Below are 27,785 nucleotides of genomic sequence, written 5' to 3' on the forward strand. Positions count from 1 at the left end.
AAAAAACCATTTACAGAGTCTAAAAAAAAGTCAATATGAAGCCTAGGAATAAACCTAATCAAGAAGGCTAAATGAAGCGGTGTTAAATTTATTTGGAAGCACAATGGATTCCAAATAGCTGAAGCTATCCTGAGCAAAAAAAGAGTACTATGTACAATGGGTACCTTGAAATGGCCAGGACAGCAATATCAATAATTGCTAAGTTATGAATGAGCTTAGATGTTCATTAACATGAATGAATAAAGAAAATATAGTGTATACACACAATGGAGTATTCAGCCATAAAGAAGAACATGTTGTTACCAAGAAAACAGATGGAATTGGAGGTGATTGTGTTAACTAAAATACGCTAGACTCAGAAAAAAAAAATGGATATGGCATATTTTCTCTACGGTGTGAAATTTTTTAAAAAAGGATCTGAAAGTACAAGAAAGCTTGTATCTGAAGAGTGATCTGAAAATACAAAAAAGTTGGCAACCATTGGAGTTTTCACAGAATCAACTTGAATCCGTAGGTTGCTTTGTGCATACAATACAACCATTTTTACAATATTCATTCTGCTGATCCATGAATGTAGAAGGTCTTTCAACCCTATGGGATTTACCTCAAATTCTTCTTCGATGATTTGTAGGTTTTATTATAGAGATCTCTAGCCTCCCTGGTTAGGTTTATCCCTGGGTATTCTATTGACTCTTTAAAGGCAGTGAGCACATGGTTTTGTTTTTCTGATACCATTCTCAGTATGTTTACTATTGGCATATTGAAATGTTTTTATCTTTATGTCTTGTTACTCTGCTGAAATGTTTATGAGATCTAAAAGTCCCTAATGGAATTTTCAGGGACTTTTAGGTACACGATCATATTTTCTCTTAAGAGGGATAATTTGACTGTTTCCTCTCTGTTTATATCCCTTTTATTTCATTTTTTCCCTTTATTGGTATAACCAAAACTTCAAGCATCATGTTGAGTCAGAGTAGGTGAATGACACCCTTGCTATCACTGCAGTTTTATGAGAAATGGTGCGGCATGTCTCCCATTCAGTGTAAAGGTAGCTGTAGGTTGCTCATGTCTGCTCTGCTCTTTGCTGAGCTCTTATCTTTCTAGTCTTGGATTCTTTTTGTTTGTTTGTTTGGCTGGTTGGTTGGGTTTTTTTGTGGTTGTTTTGGTTTGGTTTTAGTTTTTTGAGACAGGCTTTCTCTGTGTAGCCTTGGCTGTCCTGGACTCACTTTGTAGAGGCTGGCCATCTACTCACAGCCATCTGCCTGTCTCTGCCTCCCCAAGTGCTGAGATTACAGGTGTATATCATTACATACCATTGTTTCTGGTCTTGGATTATTTAGAGCTTTTTTATGAATGGATACTGAGTTTTGTCAAAGTTTTTCCATCTAATGAGATGATCACATGGATTTTTGTTTCTGATTTCATTCATGCACTAAATTCTGTTGTTTTATTTGTGTGTATCTGCATCCTTTTACTCCTGGAATGAAAGCAACTTGATTACATATTTTTGACTGTGTTGTTGAAATCAGTTGGCAAGTATTTCATCAAGGATCTTTGTACTGCTTCATCAGAGAGATGGGCCTATAGTTTCCTTTTTGCTATATCCTTATCCTATTTGAGGTTCAGACCAAGCTGTTTCCTCGACTCTTTGGCAGTGTTCTATTTTTATGAAATATATTGAAGAGAACTGATGTATGTGTTTTTAATCATCTGATAGAATCTGTCTGTCCCTGAGCTTTTCTTTGTTGGTAGACATCATTGATGTATTCTCACTGCTTGTTAGAGATCTGTTAAGTTGTTTATATCATCTTGGATCAATTTTATGTAGGTCATATCTGTCAAGAAATTATTCATTTCTTCTAGGGTTTTTTCACTTTATTGTTATACAAGTTTTCAAAATATTCTGTACTGGTCCTCTAGATTTTGCTGATACCTGTTCTTTTTTGTTTTAATTTTATTATTTTATGTCTTCTCTCCTATTATTATTGTTAGTTTTGCTATGGGTTTGTCAATATTATTTACCATTTCAGAGAATCTACGGTTCCTTTGAGCACATCATTAGGTTATTTGAGATTTTTTTTCATTTTCATTTGACTCCACAAATTTTTAAATTTCCCTCGATTAAAGAAATCAACCCCCACTGATTATTCAAAAGTATATTATTTAAATTCCATGTGCTTGTATCATTTCTATAGTTTTTATTATTTGTTTATAATTTTATTTTGTTATAATTTGGTAAGACACAAACATTATTTTAAAATCAAGACTTTTTTAACTTCTAAAATATAATCTATTTGTAGGCTGCTAAGTGTATTTCACAACTACTGAGTAGGATATGCTATAAGTGTCTCTTAGGTACATTTGATATTTGAGGTAGTTAAATCTGAAATTTGAGGGAGGGCTGTATGGATGATCAAGCTTTTGATGAGGAAGTATAGATGTCATCCACTGTTATTGTACCTACACCAATCTCTCCTTTTCTGTCCAGTAGCATTTGTTTTATAGATTTCAACATTCAGCATATATATTTTTGATTTTTATATCTTTTGGAGGGTATTTATTTTCTTTTTAACTTTCTGTGTGAATGTGTGTCTGTGTGTGCACATATCCACATGAGGGCAAATGCATTTTGGATCCTCTGGAGCTGGAGTTATAGGTGGCCATGTCCCATCTGACGGGTGCTGAAACCAACTCTGGTCCTCTGCGGGAGTCAACCACACCCTACTGCTGAGCGTCTCTCCAGCCCTTGTTACATGTTCTTGATGGACCGTTTCCTTCCTCAGTGTTAGCTACCTTCTTTACCTCAAGACTACTTTTTGCATGATGTCTGCTCTGTCAGCTACCAGTGTGGCTACTTTCACTAACCTTACTTTCTGTCCTTGCACGTTCAGTTCAGGCGTGTTAGCGAGATGAGTTTCTTTCAGAGGGCACACAGTTCAGCCAATTTATGTCTTAATTGGAGAGTTAAGACTGTTTGTGTTTAGTGTGATTATTGAAAAGTGTGCACTAGTTTCTTTATATTGGAGACTTGCTTATAACTGTTATTAACGTTTGATTCATTCCTAAGTCTCATGTAGTTACTGATTTTCTACTGAGGTTCTTTCTGTAACTCTCATTTTTGTGTGTATCTTTTCTTCTCTTGTATGTGGTATTTCTTTAAGTACCTTCTTTTGCATTACTCCTTTCATATTCCTGAATTACTGTCACAAATTCTTATCATGAAGGTATTTAGTTCTGCTTAAAAGTAAAAGGAGAACTTTGCTGGGGGTCCTGGTTTGACTTCTGTTATGATGAAACGCTGACCAAAACCAGCTTGAGGAAGAAAGGGTTTTTTTTTTGTGTGTGTGTGTGTATGTGGTTTTTTTTGTTTTTTGTTTTTTTTTTTTTTTTTTTTTTTGGCTTACAGGTTATAGTTCTCAGTAAAGGAAGGAGTTAAGGGCAAGAGCCTGGAGTCTGGAGCTGATGCAGAATTCCTAGATGAACATGGATTACTGGCTGGCTTCCCATGGTTTGCTCAGCTTGCCATCTCATATAACCCAGGAACACCTGCCCAGAGAGCACTGCTCACAGTGGGCTGTGCCCTTCTGTATCAATCATTAATTAAGAACACAAGCACCCCTAGATATGCCCACGGGCCTGTTTGGTGGAGTCAGTCCTCACCTGAGGTTCCCTCTTTGTAGGTGACTCTAGCTTGTGTCAGTTTAAGAAAAACTAACTAGCACACTGGAAAAGGTAATCTTAGTTAGCAATTATTTTGTTTCAGGGCTTACACCAGTTCAAGCTATATGCACTGGCACACACCTTAAGAGTCTAAATTGTGGGATTCAGATATTCAAGGTCAGCCTGAGGCACAAAGCAAGCTCCAGCCCCATCTGGGTTATGTAGCAAATTTCTATATCAAAAACCAACCAAAAAGGATACTACCTCACACTTGCCTGGCTCTTGGTTTCCTGCCGAGAGACAGTCTGTCATTCAGGTGCAGCTTGGCGCCGCCTTTCTTTCCGCTGTCAGTATCCTTTGTTCTGAACTGTAGTGTAATGTAGGGCAGCTCCCTGCTCGTCATGTCCACACAGGGTTCCTAATGCCTCTTCTAGCTGATTGCCCACTTCTTTTTCTAGATGGGGGATTTTCTGTGTAAATTTCATTGCCTGTGTTTTCTGCGTTTTAAGTTTCTGTCTGTTTCCTCAGATGCACTACAGCGTTTGGCTCCTTGATCTCCCAGGGTCTTGGGTGTCATGCTCATAATTTTCATTTTTTTTCTTCCTTCCTCACCTGCTTTCCTTTTTTCTTGTATGATTAAAATTATTTTATACCTTGTATTCAGTACCCTGATATTCTTTCTTCCACCTGATATAGTCTATAGTTGACTGTCCACTGAATTTTTAAATTAATTATTGAGCTTTTCATTTCTTTCTTTCTTTGTTTTTGTTTTTTTCAAGACATGGCCTCTCTGTGGAGCCTTGGCTGTCCTGGATTTGCTTTGTAGACCAGGCTGACTTCAAATTCACAGAGCTCCGCCTGCCTCTGCCTTCCCGAGTGCTGGGATTACAGGGGTATACCACTGCACCCTGCTCATCTGCTTCTTTGAACCTTCTTTGAAGCCACTGTTTTTTTAAAACAAGGCTTGTGAGTTCTTTGCCATTTCAAGCGTCCTAGTATCTTTGCTTCAACTACTACAGCTATGAACTTCTGCAAGATTCAGGTTGCCCGTTTCAGGTTTCTGTGTTGTGTCTTGCCTGTCTATTGGGGTTGGTGCTTCACCTTGAGGAATTAACCCCCAGTATCACTCAGACAGAAGAAAATGAACTATCAAAGCTACAGTACTACCACAACAAAACATTAAAAAGAACTCAGATCACGACAAAGCAAATCAAGAAGTCAATTCAAAACAGGTGGTGTACACCACTAACAACCACAGGGGGAAAACGGCAAAAAGTATATGTAATAACCATTAGGTTAAAAGTCAGCAAAGGTAAAAATCGCGATAAAGAAATGAGATAGTGGAAGGGGCAGGAGAGAGAGGAGAAACACGTGAGATAAAGAGAATGTTAGGAAAAGAAGAGCATAAATATCTAAATACAAAATAGAACATACTAGTATAATTAGACAAAGATAAAAAGAATAAAATTACATTTAAGAAGTAGTTAAAATGACACAAAAATACAATAGAAAACTAAAAGTACAACAAAATAAACAGTTAAAAATCTCAAAGAATTAAAGAAGTGTTATCCTGTGACACTGACGTGGGCCACATGTGAAGTAGGATACTCCAGCAGGCAGCATCTGGAGACTGTTGTGGTACCTTATTGTCACCACCATATGTTGGAGCTGTATGCAGCTGGGGACCCGGTGGCTCAAGGGTACGTGGTGCACATCGAGGCTGTATGCCCTTTAGAAATACATCTTTGCCTGCTGAGAATGGTGGCCAACCCAGTAAGGTTCCTGCTCGCTCCCAAGGTCCTTCCCCAGTTAGAGGAAAGACAAACTGGACCCTACTTTCTAAACTGGATAGGTCTGCTGGACCTGAGCTCAGAGCTGTCTGATTCGCCCACTAGCAAACCTCATGTGGCAGAGAGCAGCTCCAGAGGCAGCCATCCCCAGCAGGCTCGGAATTCAGAACACAGGAATGCACAGGCAGTAGGACTGGACCCGCGTGGCTAGCAGTGGGCACATCGCTCCTGCCTATGTCATGGCATGGCCTCGCTGCTGTGTTTTTGTCGAACCTTTCCACTCTTCCCATGGCCATCCCTGGTAGTGACACCTAACCCAGACCCTTGGTATTTATCCCTGCACTTCCTGACTTGCAGTTGTTCCTTGTTTTTAGGTCCCCTCTGTGTGTCAGTCTTGAAGTAGGCTCTGCCATAAGAGGCTGCCTGGCTTAGCCCTTTGCAGGGAGCAAAGCAGCATCTTGGTGTGCACGCTTTAGGAGTCTCTGCCATAATAAATCCCCCACTGCAGCCAAAGCTTACAAGAACTGTGGCTTTCTCCTGTGGCTAGTGCTGCCCTCCTGTGGTTATGCTGCCGGCTCGCTGTGCTGGAAACTTCTGGTCCCTCTCACACCAGGCTGAAAATTGGCAGAATCAAAATCAGTTCAGGAAACAAAATCAAAGGTCACAGATACTGGTTTCCTTCTTTTGTTCATAATTTAGCCAAGATCCAGAATTTTGTTTAAACTTAGAACTGAGGATAAAGCCAGCTTCTCAAAGGCTACGGAATTCTGTCAATAACTGCAAATGATGAAATTGTAAATTTTGAAAACTAATGAGAAGTTACTTTTTTTGAGCCTCCATATTATCTGTTTTGACATAAGGTCATCTTGATGTATTTTAAGTCATTTGTTTTTCTGAGCTGTGTGAGCCTTGTAGTCAGTTTTGAGTGCTTTCCATCATGTGTGTTTATTTCCCCTGGGGCCGCTGAACATAGCACCATGTGTAAAACCCCGAAGCGAGGACCGTCTAGAGCAGGAATTGTTAATAGTGCCTACGTAAGCAGTCTAGAATCTCGTGACTGTCTTGTTCCTGGGACTTTTTGAAAATTAATTTGATTCTGATCACTTAAAACCCTCAGTTCTGCTTTCTTGATATATGTTTTCTTTTTATCCTAGGTATTATTTTAAGCTTAATCCAGACCCATGCAAACCCCTGGCATTTCTTCTTATTCCAGCTATTGCGGTTCTTGGAAATACTCACACGGTTTCAGTAAAGTCGAGGTATAATGGTTTAAGTTATTTCTTCCATCTGTTACTGGATGTTATCACTTTTATCTCTTGAAATCTACTCTTTAAAATCTGTATTTAATTTGACTTCCTAAAAGTTAAGCCACAAGATGACTATCTTGTATATGCAAATATAGTTCTCATGCAAATATATTATGCTTGTTTTCTTAACTGTGGGAGTTTTATTAGGAAATAATGAGGATTTTTTTTCTTTTAACAACCTAACTTTTAAAAGATATGATACCTAAGATTTGGCTTCCCAGAAGCGTAGGAGTAATGTAAGTGGATGCAGCTGTAGCTAACACAGTGGCCTTTCCAATCAGCTGAGTTAAGGCTCAGCCTTTCCGCCTGTGTTGGGTGTGAGATACTCCATAACAACACTTGGTCTCTTGTGACCCAGTCTTTGCCCTGGGAGCCTTTTCAGCTGATTCTGAGACACTTACAGCTGTTCTGGTGCCAGCCGGACCTGGGATTTAAATGGTAATGTGGAAGCAGGAGGGCTGCTGCCCGCCTGGGGTCTGAGCACCGAGGCGGTAAAAGGAGGTGAATCTATAGCCAGGGTTGTCTTCAGCTGTGTAGTTTGTGGCCAGCCTGGACTAGACTGGCTTATGTCTCAAACAAATAAATTATATAAGTAAATAAGAGCAAATCTCCACTTGGCCATTTATTTAATGGCTCTCTGTTCCATAGACTTACCTTCTTAGCTTTAGTTTCTTCATTTTGAGAGTAAAATAAAAGGGGTTTACACTTATGTTCCTTTTCTTGGGGAAACCATGCTTCCTCGGTTGTTTGTTTGTATTGTTCTTTCCTTCCTTCTTAAAATGTAATTTTGCTGTTTTAAGTACTTTTAAGCAGGGCACAGTGGTACAATCCTGTAATCCCAGCACAGAGGTAGAGCCAGGGATCGCCTGTAGTTTGAGGCCAGCCTGGTCTACAAAGTGAGTTGAGGACAAACAAGGTTACCCAGAGAAACCCTCTCTTGGAAAAAAAAAAAATCACATCATTTGAAATCACTTTAGAAGCATACTCCTGTCATCCCAGTATTCAGAAAACAAAGCAGATCACGAGTTCAATGCCACCTTGGATTATATCATATATCACAAAACCTTATCCCAAAAAACCAAAAGGAAGAGCTGGGAATGGTGGTGCACAACTTTAATCCCAGCACTGGGGAGGCAGAGGCAGGCCAGCCTCTTTAAGTTTCAGGCCAGCCAAGGCTACATAGTGAGTTCCTGTCTCAAACAAAACAAAATAAAACACAAATAACAAAAATAGGATGATCAGGAAACAAAAAATAAATAAATAAAACTTAAATACTAGCAAAAATCACTTATAATGTTAACTTTACAAAGCTATATTAAAGATTAACATATTTCCGTTTGCTCACAATGTTGTATAATGCTGCATATTTCTCTGTCTCTTTACAGTAAATTGCTGAAGACTGCCTCACAGTTTCCACTTCCTCTGGCTATTGGTGTGATCGCTTTCGGCTCCTCCCACTTGTACAGGGTTCCAGGTTTTGTCATCATCCCTCTTTTATTCCACGCGTTATGCAATTTTATGTAAAACTGGACTTAGGAGCGATGAAAACATTTAATGCCTTTAGGACCAGTGGTACAGTGACCACGCAGCTCCGCCAAGATGAACAGTGGGGTCCTTTGGAGAAGACAAGTCTATTTTTACAGTATTGAAAATAGGAAATTAGTTTTGTAACGCTTGAGGGAAATAGTGGAAGCATGGTTTCATTCTGTAATGTAGCGTCTGTGTACTCGTCATAACTGAAAAAATGAGGGAAGAGATGTTGCGGCCTCTGTCTTTAGGACTCCTGTACATACAAGCTAGCTTTCATCAGCCATCCCAGGAATCCTCTAGAGACCTATAGATGTTTGTAGTGTACGAGAAACTCCTGTTGGTTCCACCAGACTTTCCTTTGAAAAGTGAGTTTTATATTTGACATAATTTACATATTCAAAATAAGTCATAAAAGATTGTTAAAAGTCATAACTGTTTCCTCAGAAGTAAATTAGTCCAGAAGGCGTCTGTGCTCAATTTCTGGCAGCCAGCAGGGACAGAGCTTGATCTGTCCTGTACAACTATGGGAAAGAGCCTCAAGTTAAAGGGAGACTTTTTTTAGCCATAGGAATTCAATTCAAAACAATGACATTTTCTTGAGCCTTCAAATAGGAATCTTACTGTGAGTTCTTGGTGAATATGAGAAGCAGGAAGGAGATCTATCGGAAGGTCTATTATTAAAAGAATAGTCTTGCAGATTCTGCTTTGGCACAGTGTCTGCTCTGTTTTAAATCCTTGCCCCAGTGGCTGCCAAAAGTGCCTCCAGGCATGATAAACTATTATTACAGTGACTAAATTCCAGATGTTGAAACAACCCTGGGTCTGCATGATTTTTTGTCTCCTGGGGAGGAGAGTATCACCATAAGTTACTCCAAAAGTTGGTACTGAAAGCGTGAACACTGCCAGAAGAGATTGCAGGCATCCGTCACTCAGTTAGCATGGGATCTTGATTTGCAGAGGTGGCTCCCAGGCCTGTTTTGCCAGTGGGGGTAGCACTTTATCTCATTTCCAACTGTAGTTCATTCTCAGCTACAGAAAAAGAGGACAGTCAGGAGTTTGAAGAATGCGATTGCTCTTCGCCTTCAGTTAGAGCAAACTCAAGCAGAGACAGACCTGCCTCCTGGAGCCTTTCACTTAGATGTGTGCCCTGTACAGGCCTGTGAGCCTCTCCTGTGACATCCTCCAGGGTCACGAACTCACAGTCGCTCCCCAGGAATGGTAGTCGGCTTGTCTTCCCTGCTGTTGCACCTGGTGTCACAGCCTGTCAGCAACTGCTGCCCACCAGGGGGCCCTCCCACTTCAGCCGCTTTAGTAGCTTGACTCAGTTCCTGTGGGAGTCCTTCCTTGGAGCTTTCCTTTCTCAGCATTAGTCAAAGGGCTGTGTTGTCACCACAGAGGTTAGTTAGTTTCTGTGATTCTGCTGCTGTCGTGGCTGGCTTGTTAAGTATTCATATTTTCACGTATTCGGACGTTTAGAAGAAAGCCATCATGCTAGAAATGGCAGACATTTTAGTCTCTCGTTTCAGAAAAGTGTCAAAAAGAGTAAACTCTACCATAGTGTTTATGCAGGTACCTGAGAGTGAGTCCATTAGATAATACAGTTTCCTTGTGGCACACCGCTTATATATCTAAACAGGGACATCCCTGCTTAGAGTTTGCTAGACTTGTACAGCGTCTGTACACATGCTGTTGGTGATGTTACAGACACATCTCAGCTTCGTGCTAACGGAATACTTTATTTGACCAGAATCTATACCTGGACAGAACTTTCCAGAATTTGGTGTTAGACCTTTTGACAGTCATGATTATTTATTTACGAGATGTAAGGTCTCCTCGCTGCTTAATCAGTGCTGCTCTTGAATAAGATGCAGCAAATTGGGTTTCTTATTCAGGAGTAGTACATCTTAAAGCACACTAATTTACACTTTTTTTTTTTTTGCCTGAAAATACTTATTCCCAAGCTCCATAGTTTTATTTATGCCAGCAAAATATTTCAAATAATAGTGATCTGGGTGTTCCCATTTGCCACCCATATTCACAGATATACACACACACACATATAAACACAGATGGGCATGCTTTGGCAGAATCGCCATCAAGATTTAGACACAAAAAAATAGATAGACTCTATCTGATCAGGAAAATTGCCCCCCCCCCTTAAGAAAAAGAAATTATCTTATATCAACATCACTTGCTTTTATCTATCATGTTTATACAAATATTAGTTAAGTTAGAGATTAGTACAGCAAATTTTTGAGTTCCACTGTTGTGATTTTATTTTAAAAAATTGAGTTTTGAGGAAATGTGCTGATTCAGCAGCTGGATTCCCCCAGGTGAAGATACTGGGTATACATCAGATAGTGGGGAACACCGAGCAAAATGCCCTCATAGAGTTATTGCCATTATGATCGTGACCTGATAATTTCTTTAAAGATTCATTGTTATTTATGTCTGTGTACACGTGTGTGCAGGTGCTCATGGTGGCCAGCAAGGGGCAGTGGATTCCCCTGGAGCTGGAGTTACAGGGGGTAGTGAGTTTCTGTACATGGATGGTAGGAACCAAACACAAATCCTCCAAAATAGCAACCACTCCTAACTAAGCCACCTCTCCAGTCCTGGACTTGATAATTACATAGGAATTGCTGTTACTGGTGTGTACTACTATTGACTTATACACATCTTGTCTAGATTAATTTCATGCCAAAATTAAGTAAAATTAACTCTTTTCTCGGTTATTACCATAATGAAAACTTCAATAGCAGTGAGAGAAAGTGTTTATGTTAATTCACACTGATGTTTGAGGCTGTCTTGTATGTATATTAATCATGTATTGATTAGTCTTTTAATTCTTTTTATATTTTAGTGATGTAATTTCATAACTATTAAGGGATACCTTTTATTGAGTGAACTCTAATATTATCTATATGATTATAAACTGAAGAAAAATAACTGCAGTAGGTAGGCTTGCCGAATATTGCTGTTGATTACACTGCCACACATGTCAACATTCTCACAATGTTCACAAATTTGTACAAAACTCATTGTCTTATTTATCATCAAGTTTCTATATATATTTTAAGCTCTTTGGACTTTTCACGTGCAGCATAGTGTCTTCATTTTCTATGTACTCTCTTTTTTAATTTATTTTTTATTAATTATAGTTTATTCACTTTGTATCCCAGCTTAGCCCCCTCCCTCATCCCCTTCCGTGCTCCCTTCCTCATCTCCTCCCACGTCCCTCCCCAAGTCCACTGATAGGGGAGGTCCTCCTCCCCTTCCATCTGACCCTAGCCTATTAGGTCTCATCAGGAGTGACTGCATTGTCTTCCTCTGTGGCCTGGTAAGGCTGCTCCCCCCTCAGGGGGAGGTGATCAAAGAGCCAGCCACAGAGTTCTTGTCAGAGACAGTCTCTGATGAAGTAAAATAAAGGGAAGAAGAACTCAGTTTTCAGTGCTTCTCAAAAGCCGCAGGAGGACTATGGGAGTGAGGGTTAGGGAGATGATTCAGATAGTAAAGTGCCTGCCTGCAGGGCAACCATGAGGACCTGAGTGTAGAGTCCCAGAAGCCGTGTGAGACAGCGGGCCAAGCTGTGTATCTGCAGCCCCAGCACTGGGTGGTGGGGACAGGGTCTTTGGGGCTCGCTGGCCATCCAGCTTAGTTAGATAGGCAAGAAAGACCCCATCTCAGAAAACTAGGTGGAGAGTGAGTAAGGAAGGTACCAGCATTGACCTTTGTCCCCCCCCACCTCTCCCTGCACCTGCATTTGTACTCAAACACAGGTGTACATACACAAACATGTATACATAAGAAAACATAAAAAAATTTAAGAAGTGGGAATCCACAAATACCAGGAAGTATAGTAGGTCTGTTGATTCCAGAATCAGGGATAAATCAGGCGGCCTGTGTTCCTCCTTAGACATCAGGTCTGAATTAGTGCATTGCCTTGAATTTTTTTTTTTTTATTTTAGAATAAATTCTGCATTTGAATACATAGGGAGTGTTTTCCAAAAAAATCATTTGGGAGAAATCCAGAAGTGTTGAGGCTTTAGATAGCTAGGGTTTTGTTGCTCGCTTTTATTTGTATGGAAGATGTGTGAATTTGTGTATCATAGGAAGCAGGAGACTTTGTGAAATTCATCAAGGGTCACCATCCACTTGGGGAGTGTGATACTTGCTGGAATAAGGGAAACCATGAAAGTTTCTGTGTTTATGACATTTGTTCCTTCAAAGAAAGCTTCCTTACCAAATAAAGTAAATGTAGGAGCCATGCTACAAACTGTAAGACTGAGAGCTGGAATTTTACTTCAATCTTTTTGAACAAGAAGCATTTATAATTCTGTGGTTATCTGCTTTTTCAACATAAGGCCTACTGATGTGTGAAGAAAGAAGAAAGCTCTGGGTTCTTCGCATTCCCAACTTTGTATAGGATTGTGGGAAATGGGAGTCAGACCAGCTGTCCAAATGTGTGCTATAAATCCATAAACTTCACTTTTAAAACATTATGAAAAAAACAAAATTAGAATTTGCTATGTTAGTAACTTGGTTTTGAAAACAGAGTAAGTTACTAACCAAGTTAGGCATGAACTATGAAATACTCTAAATTCTGTAACTGTAACAGTGCAGCTAGGTTGATAATGTGTTTCAGGGTTGGCGCTAAGTTACAGCTTGATTCAAGTGTCTGTGAATAATAATTTTAAAATCAAGTTTTTTTTTTAAGAGGTTGGCATGCTATGCTGCCAAAAAACCATCTGAAATACCAAGAAACCTGCGAATTTCTGATGACCTTATGTGAAACTGTCATCTTGACTCAGAATCATTGTGTATACTGTGCATTTGATCTTCAGTGAGAAATTCTATCTGTTGGTGTTTACTTAGTTACTGTAAATTTTGCGTATCTGAATTCTCATCTCTGTTTAGGAAGTCTGCAGGGAGGCATTTTGTAAAGTTCGTGTGCTATTTTAAATGTTGTTTTGATTTTTAGTCTTTGTAAGGTAGCGATGTTGCTATGATAAAGTTTATAGACACTGTAACACTATTCAGAGCCTAATGGCCAGTGTATTTTGTATTTCATGTGTATTTGTTCTGTTTCATATTGGACTTTTTACATCCCTTTTTTAGAAAAAAAAATATATGTATACATTTAAATTCTTTTTAGCATATTGGAAACTGTAAGTATTCTCATGGTTAGCAAACATCCTTTGCCACCAAAGCTAAATGAAACTGTACAATACCTCTGGATATTTGTGCCAATGAACTTTTCTTAGTATATTGGGATTAAAACAAAAGTAATCTTTTAGTATTTTTCATCTAGGACTTACAATAAATGTGGATATAATAAAAAACATAGTCCATACTCTATTTTTCTTTGAAAAAAGTGTTCAAAGCTTTAGAACTGTGTTTGGTTGTGTCTGGTGTCCTGACATTGCTGGGTGAAAGGTTAACTCACTCAGTAGTAATCTTTTGGCAGTTAATTAGGTAATCATTTTCATGTAATCTGGCTTCGGGCTTGTTTTGTACAGTCTGTTTTTGGTGTGGGTATCTGGTTTATATACCCGAAAGTTTGCCCTGTGGAGTTGTTGTTGTTGTTTTCTGTGTTTCTGTTCAGTCCCTGGTGTTTATCCAGTAGAATCTCATATCGTCCAACAAAGCAAACCATTTAACATGCACATCTCCTACCAGTTAGCATGGATACGGCTGTTAATGAAAGCGCTGGCTCTGATACGGTGTTAGACAAGACTAGAAATATAATAGGCGCAGGAGCCACTATGGATTTGCATGAACTCTAGCTCCTCCTTAGAGGCATACCATGGAAATCTCAGCATCTCATTTCCGTTTTTCTGACCGGTTTTTACTGCTTCTCTGCCCCACAGTGCAGTTAGTTAGGTTGGTACATTTTTCATACATTACCCTCACAAGTGAAGAGGCAGCGCAGCAAACCAGATCTTGAAATACTTGGTCTTGATGGAGTGACAGTTATGGGACCAACTGTTGGGGACTGTGGGTAGGGTCATAGGAATGAGAGCTGGCTTCAGGACTCTCTGCTGTGTGCCATCAAGAAACAGGTGTTTGTGGGAGTGCTTGAGCAAATATCCTCCTCCCTCCTGTGTGAGAAATCTTTTTTTTTTTTTTTTTTTTAGTATAAATTAGGAAGTTGAAGTTGTGTTGCATACTTAACTTTTTTTTAATGGAACTGATGTGTATCGTTTTGAAGTGAAGCTGCGGTTTCTTAAACTTAGGGCTAACTGTAAATGTAGCAATGTGCCCAAGATAAAACAAACCAAAACTGAATATACATCATCACTGTGACCTTCGACTTATTTGGGATAAAACAGACTGTGCCTTAAAATGACAAAACGTTGTAATTACAGTTTTGTAATTGTGAACTTTACAACAGGTGGCCTTCTCAAATTCATCTGAAGTCCTTTTACGTTGTTGAAATAAAAGTTCTAAGTTCAAACTGGCTCATACTTCTTTAGTACTTACACAGCTGTTGTTCTTGTGCCCCCCCTCCTTAATTTTCAGAGATTTCTATTATTTGAATTTTTAGTCTGAATATATGTGGGAAATTAGGTTTTGGCTAAAGTTTCTGGGGGAAAATATTTTAAGGGGTAATCACGGCACTTCTGTTTATAAACGTGCTGGATATGGAAAAGATTAATCATTGAAATATATTTTTGTTTTATTGATAATCTTATTGAAGATATGAGTTCCTTCTAAGACTTGTGTTCGGTGCTGTGGCAGATTGAGGCTTGCATTTATATTTTCAAATAAATATTATTAACCCAGTAATGATTTTCCCCTGACTGTACTCAGATCAGTGTAGTTCTTTAAGCATTACTATTTCACTTTACTTGTTCTTTTTCTTGGCTAATTATTTTTTTATGGTTTCAAGGGAGAATTACCTCCTCTTTTTTTAATTTAATATGAAGCCTTACATTTTTATGTGCTTATTCAAAATAAGGAGTGTAATTTCCATTAAAGTCCAAATTACTCAATTTCTAGTATAAACATGTTCTTTGCCCAAAGATGCCCACATTTCTATGTACTCTGTTGTTCATTCTTACGTGTTACTGTTGGGCATAAACCCAACTGTATTTCTTTCCTCCTAGCTCACCACCACCACCCCTGTTAAGCAGTTTTTTGTTTAAATAAGAGTCTCTTTAACAATATATAGAAATGGCAATACATCATTTTTTAAGGCCTGGTCAGAGCAACAAGGAAGTTGTCTCACCAAGAGTGTAGGTATAATCCAGGAAGTAACTGACATCAGCTTTTACCTTTCAAGTATTTAACATAAAGCACAAAGCACTCACGGCTGCTGAGGAGACTCTAAAGTCATCATCCGCTTGTCCATGGACTCGTTCTCATCCGTACGGTACCGGGAGCAGGGAGCCTGTCCTGCTGTGTGAACGCGAGTGACCACAGCGCATCTCCACCGGCTGAACGTGCATGCTTCAACGCTCTGTGCGGCATACTGAACGCGGGGCCGTGTGGCTGGCTGTGCATTCTGCTATGGTATAGTTAACACTGTTACGTTTAACCGGCTGTGACCTGGGGGAAAGTGCTACCTATTGTAGGGTGTTGTAAATGTCTCTACCTGTGTTTCAACATGATGGCGTAGTTTATTAGGTGGACGTTTGCCTTCAGTCTCCGCTCAGGTATTAATGTGTGACAATTTTTGGTGCTTTGTTTTTAGTTTGTCGTAATCTTGTGTTCTGAAGGTTCAAAAATAAATTTGGTGAGTAAGCACGTTTGGTACAAAGATTGCTGGTTTTCATAGTCTGCAGTGTCGTCCCAGAAAAGAAAGCTTTAGATGTGGCTTCTCGCTGTGTCTGGCCCTCTAGTGAGAAGGCGCCTGCTAAGCACAGGACTCACTACCTCACAGGGAAATCCTGAACGCAGGAAGAAGCTGATGTTTTACAACTTGGCATTTTATAATTTTCCACGTACATCTCTATGGACACTTCATGGTTCGGTCTATTTTCAGGAATCGCACATGTTTCTTCCAGAGACTCTACTTTCCTTCTTCCCATTTGCTAACTGGCTATGAACCTAGGTCTTCAGTTTCTCCGGGTAGTAAGAATGAGAAAGATTCAGGCATTGTCTGCACATGTATAGGTTCATCAGTTGGCTTTTGAGAGAAGAAGCCTGGGGTTCTACTTAACAGATGAGCCAGAGTGATTCTCAGGCTTGGTAGACGTTGTGTTAGTAAAAGCAACTTCCTAGGACATCTAGAAGCAACAAGACAGACCTTTAGAATTACAAGTTGCCAAATGACACTAAACAATTTGTGAATTTTACATAAATTCAAACACAGAATTGGATGGAAGAAGTCAAATGAGATAGGCTATTTCTGGGGGTCCATGTTTCTCATATTTTTAATCCAGATCCCTAAATATGATTATTCATTGTCTGTCTATACAAATACCATGTATATTTACATAGACCAAAAAATGTCAGGTTTTAAGAATGAGCCAGAGGATCAAGAGATCGTGCAGTTGGTAAAATGCCTGCCTTGCAAATGTGAAGACCTGAGTTTAGACAGACAGACACACACACCCCAGCACCCAAGAGAAGCTACCTGAAATCCCAGTGCTGGGCTGCAGGAGACAGCATCAGGATTCCTGGAGCTCACTGGCCAGCCAATGTAGCCAAATCCAAGTTCAGTTAGAGGGCCTGTCTCAAAAAATAAGGTAGAGAGCCAGCGGAGTGACTCAGTGAGTAAAGGCAACTAGCCACCAGGCCTGGCAGCCAGAGTTCAGTCTGCCAGAGCCCACGAGGTAGAAGGAGAGAACATTTCTAGCAAGTTATCCACATACATACACAATGGCAAGATCTATACACATAGCTGTGTGTGTGTGTAAGAGAGAGGGTCTTACTATGCAGCCCTAACTGACTTGAAACCCACTTTGTAGACCAGGGTGTCCTAGGAGTCACAGAGATTTGCCTCCCTCTCCCTTGTTAATGCTGCGATTAAAGTCTGCACCAGTACATCTGACAAAATAAACTTGTTTAAAAATTGGGAATAGTTCTACACCAAGACCCAGCTCTACCGTTCCTGGACATATACCCAGAAAGATGCTCTATCATACCAAGGACAACTATGTTCATAGCAGCTTTATTTATAATAGCAACTGGAACAACCTAGATGACCCTCAACTGAAGAGTGGATAAACTGCTACATTTACACACTGGAATACTACTCAGCTGTTAAAAACAAGGGAATCATGAAACTTAGAGTCAAATGATAGAACTAGAAAATATGCTGAGTGAGGTAACCCAGATCCAGAAAGACACACAGAGTAGGTACTCACTTCTAAGTGAATATTAGCCATAAAGGACAGGATAACCATGATACAATCCACAGAGAAGTAACAAGAAGGACCCAAGGGAGGATGTTTAAATCTCACTCAGAAGGGCAGATAGAATAGATACCTGAAGTTGGAGGGAGGGAACTGGTGGAAGAGAAGAAGGGGAGGGAAATAGAGGGTGGTGGGGTGAGCATAAGGTGTGGGGAGAGCAGAGAGGAGGGCTGGGAGAGAGAAAATTGCTGTGGTGAGGACATCTTTGGGACAGGGGAGGCTCCCGGGAGTCTATGGGGGTGACCTACCTGAGACTCCTGGCAGCAGGGGATATAGAGCCTGCAGTTGCCACCTCCTGTAGCCAAGTGGGACTTCAGTGGTGGTGGAAAACCAACCCACCCATATAATTTTTGACCCAAAACTTGTCTTGCCTACAACAAGTGTTGGGATAAAGATGGAGCAGAGACGGAGGAAATGGCCAACTAATGACTGGCCCACCTTGAGACCCACCACATGGGAGAGAGCCAACCCCTGGCTATCAACTATTAATGATACCCTGCTGTGCTTGCAGACAGGAGGCTAGCGTAACTGTCTTCTGAGAGGCTTCACCAGCAGCTGACAGATGGAGAAACCCACAGCCAGACAATAGGCAGAGCTTAGGGAGTCTTGTGGAAGAGTAGGATGAAGGATTGAGGGAGCCTGAGGGGTCAAGGACTCCACAAGAAGACCTATAGTGTCAACTAACCTGGGCCCATGGGGTCTCATAGAGACTGAACCACCAACCACAGCATATACATGGACTGGACCTAGGTCCCTGTACATATGTAGCTGATGTGCAGCTTGTTCATGTGGGTCCCCTAACAATTAGAGCTGGGGCTGTCTCTGAACTGTTGCCTGCCTTTGGATCCCTTTCCCCGAGCTGGGCTGCCTCATCTGGCCTCAGCAGGAGAGGATGTGCTTAGTCCTGCTGAGACTTACTGTGCCAGGGTGGGTTGGTACATCTCTGAGGAGCAAGCAAGGAGGGATGGGGTAAAGGTTTGAGTGTGGGACTGGGAGGAGAGAAAGGAAGGGGCTTCGAGCAGGCTGGAAAGTGATTAAATAATAAGTGAAAAAAATCACAATAAACTAAAATAATGTGGAGGACAGTTGAAGACACTGCTCATTCACTGCTCGTCTGCACCCTGTGTAAACAGACCTGCACACGCTCAAAATATCAGGACAGTAGTAATACCAATTCATTTTTCAAATCTTAAGTATTTTTATGGTGAGAAATTATATAATCAGGTATGTCTAAGTAATTTTTTTTATTCTAGTACAGCTGAAAAGGGAGTAGATGTGGATTTTCTATCGTTTGTTTGGATATCACTATTGCTTTCAACTTGTGGTTTCTTGAATGGTGGTGTTTTGAAGGTGGTTCAATCTGCAACGGTTTCGTTAATTCAAATTATAGTAGCTATTTAGTAATGTTGTCCTTGAATGACTTGACCATCCCGTATAAACTACAATGTCACTTTCGTTACTGCAACATACTTCTCTGTCTTAGACAGGTTTCACTTCCTGTCTGCAGCTCTCCTGGGCAGGAATCTCATAGCTCAGGCATCTCTAGCACTATCCAGGCTTCACAGTTCCACGCAATGGCCTCTTCAGGCTTTCTTCATAGATTGCCCTCCTTCCCCAGAGGCCTGGCCTCAGAGGCTTTCCTTAACCCTGGGGGAATACTTCATAATCCCTTCCCTTTATCCTTCTTGACTGTAAATCCAGGACCATGTGGCTGATGCTACCGAATTCTGCTGCTTGCTGGGACTGGAACCTGGCCTAATCCCATTTGCATCACCTTTCGTTGTTGTCTAGTTTAGCTGGGTGGGGTCTTGCCCTGAAGTTACCAGCCCATTTTATTCAATTTAGCAGCAGGTTTTTCTTTAATCTTCTCATCATCTGGAAGCACAAGACTTGGCTCCAACATTGCACTTCCTGGTGCTCCTTTTTATCCTCAAACCGTGCATTTTGTGTTTCTCTTTGACCCACTCACACCTTTTCACTGTAGATCTGTGTAAGAGTGAACACTAACGACCTCATGACATAGTCAGTGATAGGCTGTCTTGAAATTTCCTCTGTCGACCTCATAGGATAGGGTCAAAAGATGGAAGGGGAGGAGGACCTCCCCAATCAGTGGACTGGGGGAGGGACATGGGAGGAGAAGAGGGAGGGGAGAGCAGAATTTTGAAGGGTTGAGGGAAGCAGCTACAGCTGGGATACAAAGTGAATAAATTGTAAATAAATAAGATTTAAAAATGTAAAAAAAAATTACCTTTGTCAGTGATATCTATCAGTCTAAAACTCTTCAGTTTAACTACTGGCAGATTTTTCAGATTAGGCACATTCTTTGCTGTAATATTCACAAGAATGGCCTCTAATATTCTTCCCCTCTGAAACCTATTGAGCTGGATGTCATTCCATAGTTTCCATTGCTCTCAGCCCCACTGTCTTCCATGCTTCTGCTAGAGTGGCTTATTAAGCCCCATTTAAAACATTCAACTGCTTTTCTAGCCCAAAGCCCCAAAGTCTTCTGTATTTTTCCAGTAAACAGCATAGTCAGGCCTGTCACAGGAATAGCTTACTCCAGATACCAGTCTGCCTTAGTGACTGTTCTGTTATGAAGAGACACCATGACCAAGACACCATTTATAAAAAAAAAAAAAAAAAAAGCATTTCTTTGGGGGCTTACACACCGTTTTGGAGGTGTGTAAGCAGACAGGCTAGCTCAACAGCCAAAAGCCTCACCTCCTGATCCACAGGCAGCAGGCAGAGAGAGTGAGCCTGCTGTGGGCTTTTGAAACCTCTAAGCACACTTGCGGGGAATAACACTTCCAACAAGGCCACACACATTCTAACTTCCCAGTTTCACTAACTGCAGACCTAACATTCAGACAAGCCTGTAGGGGCCATTCTCATTGCCGCCCACCCCGTCCTTTTTGAGATATAATTTCAGGTTTTATTGAGGTTTAAAAACAATTTGGAGGCCTGGCGATCTGCCTCAGGGATAGTATGCCTAGTATGCTTGAAAGGCCCAGGCTTCAATCAGCAGCACTTAAAAAAATGTGGTTGTACATGGTTGATACATATATTCACTGTGAAATGATTACACAAGCCAATTAACATAGCCATCATTTCTACCTGCCTGTACATGGTGTGTGTGTGTGTGTGTGTGTGTGTGTGTAGAATATTACCCTCCCACCAACAGTAAGGAGTAAGGGCTCCTTTTTAGATATCTTTCCCAGCATTTGATGTGTGTGTGTTTCTTGATAACCCTTTTGACTAGGATGAGATAGAATCATAAAATGGTTTTTGATTTGCCTTTTCCTGCTGGCCAAGGATATTGAACACTTTTAAAATTATCGATCGGCCATTTGCATTTCTTATTTTGAGGACTCCATTCAGTTCCTTGGCCCATTTATTGCTGATCAGTTTTGTATTTTGTGTTTAATTTTTTTCAGTTCTTTGTGTATTTCAGATATTAGTTCCCTGTTTTCTCCATTCTGTATACTCTCCATTCTGTTTCTCTGCCAAGCAGAGACGTTAATAATTTCATGGAGTCCAACTTTCTAATCCTTGGGACTATCTATGGTCACATGCTATAGGATATCTGTTCAGAAAGGTTCTACCAGTAACTATCTTGAAATGATTTTTCTCTGTGAAGTTATTTTTCTCTAACAGTTTTGGTATTTCAGGCCTCAAATTAAGGTCTTTAATTCATTTGAATTTTATGTGGGATGAATGATATGCATCTGATTACCTTAAAAACAAAAATTGGCTTTCTAGATCAGAAACAATTATAGCTTAAAAGCAACATTGATGTCAGTTTCCTCTGGTCTTCTCCCCTGAGCACAATGTGAGGAGATCCACAGGGAGCTTGTAAACTAGGCTCCAGCTTGTATCTAATAAACTCTCATGTATTTTCCAATGGAGTCAATTCCTGGTGGCCTTTGGGGGGGGGTCTCATGAACTAGGCATAACACCTCCTCCTCCTACTCCCCCCTCCTTTTCAGAGAAGGGAGGCCTCCAAGGGGCAGAGATGCTGCCTCTGCATCCTGCATTACTGGTATTGACATCTAGGGATTGGCATCTTCTGGCTGAGGGAGGCAGAAATGAAAAGGATGGGGTGCCTTTGGGGCATTCTTGTGAGGCTGAAGTTGGAGAGGCCTCTGTGAAAGGAAGCCGGCGTAGGTTTGACCTGGAGCCTGGCATGGCTCTGAGACATGGAGCAATTACAAGTTAGCATCTCTCTCAGCGCAGCCAGCAAATGCCTATCTTACTTCCCAGGTTCCCAGCGCCTTACAGACAAGAAAGGGAATGGTGTTTCTTCATTTTGTTGCTGTACTTTACAGCTTAACATTAACTTTTAAAAAGAAGTTGACTTGGTGAGGTATGGCGGCACACGCCTGAAATCTCAGAGGTATGGCGGCACACGAGGAACATCAAGAGTTTAAGGCCACGGACTACCCAATGAGGCTCTATTGGAAGAAAAGGTGGTGGGAGCACATGGAAAGAGGAGGAAGGGGAAAAGGTGAGTTAATTATTGTGAGACTCTAATGCAGCCGATTCTTTTGGTACCAAATGCCACTAGCTGATAGCCTTTATCCATGCTTCAATTTTGAGAAAAAGGAAGTAAATCATAGGAAAACTAAAAAGCATTAGCTATTTTAACAAGACCTTCTAGACTACTGGGACAACTATATAGACTTCCTTTTCCTGTACTTTTCCCTTGAATAGTCATCTGAGTTCCCTTTGTACCAGAATTCATGCCAGAATCATTTGGCTTTTCATTTTATTTTTTAAAAAAGAAGAAAAACCAAAAAAGGGTTGGGAAGTCTAACAAGAAAGGAAATGGGCAGAGAGAAATGAAGCAATTCGCTGGGAGCAGACTCCAAGTAGATTACCTGTGATTATCCAAGGAAAAGGTCTCCAGCTGCGACCTGTAGCATGTAATAATATCAGTTGATTTCACATTCTCCACTGAAATCCATTCTGACCATACCCATTATTCCTTTTGCCTTGGGAGGAAAAAAAAGTGTTTCCAATGTTCTACCAAAAGATTTCCTTTTGCTCTTTCTATAATTCTTTTAGAGAGAATGTCTAACTCTGTGGCTTTAGTATTATGTTCCTGGTAGATGATTCACCAGGCCAGGCAGTCTTGCTCATTTCAATGTAGCTCATTGAGCACCAGAGCCTGCCCTGTCTACAGCAGAACCATCCAGTCATGGTTCTGCTGGGATGCTTTACCTAATCTTGCCTCATGTGTCACAACATCTATTTATTTTCTTCCAGCCCTCCACTCTCTGTTCCTCTGCTCCACAACAACTCCAGAAACAGTGCTGCATGACAGCCCAGTGTTAAATCTGGGCAAGTTTAGTTTTAGAGCCTCGTACCACATGACCCGGCTTCTGTGAAAAGATGCCCCTGGCACAGAGCCTCACCCATACATATGAGCTACTTTGTATACATTGCATTCCTGCTCTTATTACTGTGTGTGAGAGAGAGAGAGACAGAGAGAGATGTCATGGTGCACACGCAGAGTTGAGAAGTCAGCTTTGTGGCGTTGGTTCTTTGAATCCAATTTCACAGGAGATCCAGGATCTAAATCGGATCACTACACTTGTGTAAGTGCCTTTGTCACTGAGCCATCTTTCTGTTCCTTAATTACTTAATTGTCAAATATTTTCTATAAAATATCATAATAATGACTCAAAATACTCCAAGTTTCTGACTCTAAAAATCTAGTTCTGACTTTAACAAAAATGGCCTATACTATTAATTATTGGAGCTGAATTCAGCTTCAATGTAAGTACAGGGTCTTACCTTTTATTTTCTTTACTGTTATATATGTCCAAGTTTTACATAATAAAGAAATTTGTATTTTCATTAACATTAGCTAATTCCAAGGGATTATTATGTAATGACTATGTAATTATGCATTTGTACAATTATTATCCTCAATGCAAACCCTAAAATACAAATTCAAACAAGCCTAACTAAAACGCTAACAGGCACTTCTAAAATAGAAATTTTAAAATATTAAATTGGCCTTGAAGCCCAGATCACAAGAAAGCTGATAAATTGGTCTTCATTAAAAATTAAAACTTCCTCAGAATATGGTGTTTGGGGGCTAGGAAGGGCTCAGGTGGTAAAGTTCTGCACATGCGCAAGGATTCACTGCGCTTCAGGTATGCAACCAGCATGACACAGAAATCACCGTAAGAATTATTGGCAAATACCTTGTGTTAATATACATGTGCTGTATTAGTGTGTTTCACTAATGCAGACCTAACATTCAAATATACGAGCCTATGGGGGCCATTCTCATTCAAGCCACCCACCCCGACCTTTTTGAGGTATAATTTCAGGTTTTATTGAGGCATAAAAACTATCGTATTTGGGGGCCTGGCGATCTGCCTCAGTGATGGAACACAAGCCTGGAATGCTTGAAAGCCCAGGCCTCAATCAGCAGCACTTAAAAAATGTGGTTGTACATGGTTGATACATATATTCACTGTGAAATGATTACACAAGCCAATTAACATAGCCATCATTTCTACCTGCCTGTACATGGTGTGTGTGTGTGTGTGTGTGTGTGTGTGTGTGTGTGTGTGTGTGTGTGTAGAATATTACCCTCCCACCAACAGTAAGGAGTAAGGGCTCCTTTTTAGATATCTTTCCCAGCATTTGATGTGTGTGTGTTTCTTGATAACCCTTTTGATTAGGATGAGATAGAATCATAAAATGGTTTTTGATTTTCCTTTTCCTGCTGGCCAAGGATGTTGAACACTTTTAAAATTATCGATCGGCCATTTGTATTACTTCTTTTGAGGACTCCATTCAGTTCCTTGGCCCATTTATTGCTGATCAGTTTTGTATTTTGTGTTTAATTTTTTTCAGTTCACGGTGTATTCTAGATATTAGTTCCCTGTTTAAAGTAAAGATTTTTCTCCATTCTGTATGCTGTTTACTGATAGTTTCCCTGCCAAACAGAAATGTTATAATTTCATATAGTTCTGCTTGCCAGCTCTTGAGACTGTGGTCCCATGCTATAGGAGTTCTGTTCAGAAAGGTTCTACCAGTAACTATCTTGAAATGATTTCTCTCTGTGAAATTATTTTTCTCTAACAGTTTTGGTGTTTCTGGACTCAAATTAAGGTCTTTGATTCATTTGAATTTTATGTGAGAAGAAAAATATGGATCTAGTTATGATTTTTTAAAAAAGTGTCTAGATCAGAAACAATTATAGCTTAAAAGCAACACTGATGTCAGTTTCCTCTGTTCTTCTTCCCTGGGGGCAATGTGAGGAGATCCAAGACAGACCCTGAACATGCAGAGAGAAATTCCTGTTTGTTTTACACAGTGAAGGGACTGAGTGTCATGGGTCTGACAGGGTATATAAATGATGCTCCTGCCTCCATCTCCTGAGGAGCCAATGTTCCCTTGTTACAGTATACCCTTACAACCCCCTTCTCCCATCCACCTCTCCTTCTTTTCAGGAAGGAGAGGCCTCCATGCTGCAGCAATGATTCTGTTTCAGCATTCACAACTGATGCGTGTAGTCTGAAGAGGCCCATTTGCCCAATTATTCCCCAGAATATCCAAAAAAAAAAAAAACTGTCTGAACTTCTCTTCATTCTTTTCTTCTCTGAAATGACTTTCTTTATCTTATAAAATATGTACTTGGAAATTTGGGGTTCTATTTTTAAGATGGTATTTTTTCCTCAAATACTTAAATAACTCTACTAATGGGTTAAGACATACGGCCCATTACAAAACTCTGAATCACAGATGAGGCCTCATGTAATTTAGTAGCCTGGTATAGACCCTTCATTCTCTCATCTGTTTCATATTTCAAACATCTGTTTAAAAACTACAAGTTTAGTTATATCCTCTAACCAAGGACCATGCATAGAGAGGACCTAGACGCCCTGCTCAGAGGAAGCCCATAGATTCAGTCTCCAAGTGTATTCCCTAGTAATGGGAACATGGGCTGTCTCTGTCATGAACTCAGTGGCTGGCTCTTTGATCACCTCCCCCTGGAGGGTGCAGCCTTGCCAGCCCACAGAGGAAGTCAATGCAGCTATTCCTGATGAGACCTGATAAACTAGGGTCAGATAGAAGGGTAAGAGGACCTCCCCTATCAGTGGACTTGGGGAGGGGCATGTGTGAAGAAGGGGGAGGGAAGGTGGGATTGGGAGGGGAGGAGGTAGGGGTTTATGGGGGGATACAAAGTGAATAAAGTGTAATTAATAAAAGTTAAAAAAAAGAAAGAGACCAAGTGTGGTACAAATGCTTGTAACTCCAGCTCTCCTGGAGGCTGAAGCAAAATGATCACAAAGCTTAAGCTACAAAGCAAGACTTTGAGACAAAATAAAAATGAAAACCTTTAAAGGGCCTGAATGTGGCTAAGAAGCAGGGTGCTCGCCTGTGTGGGGCCCTGTGTTCAGTTTGCCGCACTGCAAAATAAACCAAAAACGGGCTGTTGTGCTTATGGCCTTGGTTGCATGGGAGACCCAGCCTCAAAGAACCCAGGGTGGGTGTAGCTCAGCTGCATTGCTTGCCCTGCATGCACCAGGCTCTGGGTGTGAGTCCTAGTACCACCTGACTAACTAAATAAAAGAAAACGTTAAGGGACAAAGGATAAAACTTAAATGTGTTTCTATCAATATGCAATTTCTTTTAACAACCAAGAAAACCCTGTGTCAATGAGTAACACTAATAAGGAACTATAAATATTTCTTGAACAGGGAGGTCTTAGAGAGAACATTAAATGATGAACCCAAACATCTTTCAGCTGAGCTTATAGTGGTGGATTTTATTAAATAAGGCTGGAGGTGAAAAAGAGGTTAGGTGAATTGCATTCTCATAGACATGGACCAATGTGAGAAATTGCTTAGACCAGTGGCTGTGGGAATCTACCTGATTTAGTCAGACCCTCTTTTCTATTTCTACAGTCCCGTGTCTGTGCACTAGGCTGAATTCTGTCAGCACAAGGATTTAGCAGAGGCGATTACACTACAGGAAAAGGTTTATACTTTGAATGTTCTAGCTCTTAGTCTTCCTTGACTATGGAATAGAACTAATTGTTAAAACAAAAACTGTTATTCGGGTTAAAAGAACATTTTATTGGTATATTCTTTTAAGAAGCAACTCATAACTAGCATTTTAATATGAAGATTTTAATTTATCCTTCTCTCACACAATACATCCCAATCACAGTCTCCCCTCCCTCCACTTTATTTTTTAAATGTCAGTCTGATTAGGCTGCTTGGATGTTTAAAAGTCTCCAGTCACTTCTTAGCATTTCTTGCGGTGGCAATCTCACAGTCCAGCTGCCTCTCCCACTTCATGCCCGACAAGGTGCTCCTCCAGCCCCCCGCCTCCCAGGTCTGCTAAGTTATTTTCAGCTGCTTAAATGTGCCGTCTTTTCCCTCAGCACAGCTACTTGGCTAGCTTGAAAGTTGCTTCCTTTGCCTCCCTGAGGTTGCCTAGGTGACTCATAATCAACTGGCTAGATGTAAGGTCACTTTCTCACACAAGACCCCTGAGAATGAATCATATCCCCGAGTCTACACTTTCTCTCGATGGAAATTATCATCATCGACTGGCTGTGGTGTTAAAACCTACAGTCCCAGGACCCACCCCACCTGCTGGGGCAGAAGGACCCCTCATTCAGGGAGAGCCTGCTCTTGTCTCAGAAGCACCAAGGGCTGGGGATGTATGTCAGTGGTAGGATGCCTGCCTGCTATGTTCAGGTCCTGGATCCAACTGACAGCATCACAAAGAAAGTCATCACTAAGCAACTTACAGGATAACGGCGGGTAAATGCCTTGTGTTCATCTTGGTCTTTGGGGCAGGGTCTTCAGCATTTTGCCCTCAAATCTTCGTGCGATGCCTCACACACACTAAGGACTTGGGAAGAATGAACCAGGTGTGGTACATACTATGGACACTGCACCCACCAGACTGAAGCCGAAAGTTTGAGGTTAGCCTAGGCTACGTAGTGGGGCTCTATCTTAGAAACAAAAAAGAGGAAGAAAGAAAGAAAGAGAGAGAGAGAGAGAGAAAGAAAAAGAGAAAGAGAGAGAAAGAAAGAAAGAGAGAGAAAGAAAGAAAGAAAGAAAGAAAGAAAGAAAGAAAGAAAGAAAGAAAGAAAGAAA

General features: G+C 40.7%; 1 protein-coding gene across 1 annotated transcript in view; it reads left to right on the plus strand.

The window, feature by feature from the left end:
* Pgap1 (post-GPI attachment to proteins inositol deacylase 1) overlaps positions 1 to 16,029 on the plus strand; it is a 73,591-nt gene extending 57,562 nt beyond the window's left edge. Inside the window, exons 26-27 of the mRNA XM_055616581.1 lie at positions 6,605 to 6,709; positions 8,143 to 16,029. Coding sequence (XP_055472556.1) covers positions 6,605 to 6,709; positions 8,143 to 8,281 — 244 coding nt within the window. The 3' untranslated portion in view covers positions 8,282 to 16,029. The remainder of the gene's footprint in view (positions 1 to 6,604; positions 6,710 to 8,142) is intronic.
* The last annotated feature ends 11,756 nt before the right edge of the window (positions 16,030 to 27,785 follow it).

The sequence above is a fragment of the Psammomys obesus genome, unplaced genomic scaffold (assembly GCF_907164565.1).
Source record: "Psammomys obesus unplaced genomic scaffold, mPsaObe1.curated_primary_1811, whole genome shotgun sequence".
Lineage (NCBI taxonomy): Eukaryota > Metazoa > Chordata > Mammalia > Rodentia > Muridae > Psammomys > Psammomys obesus.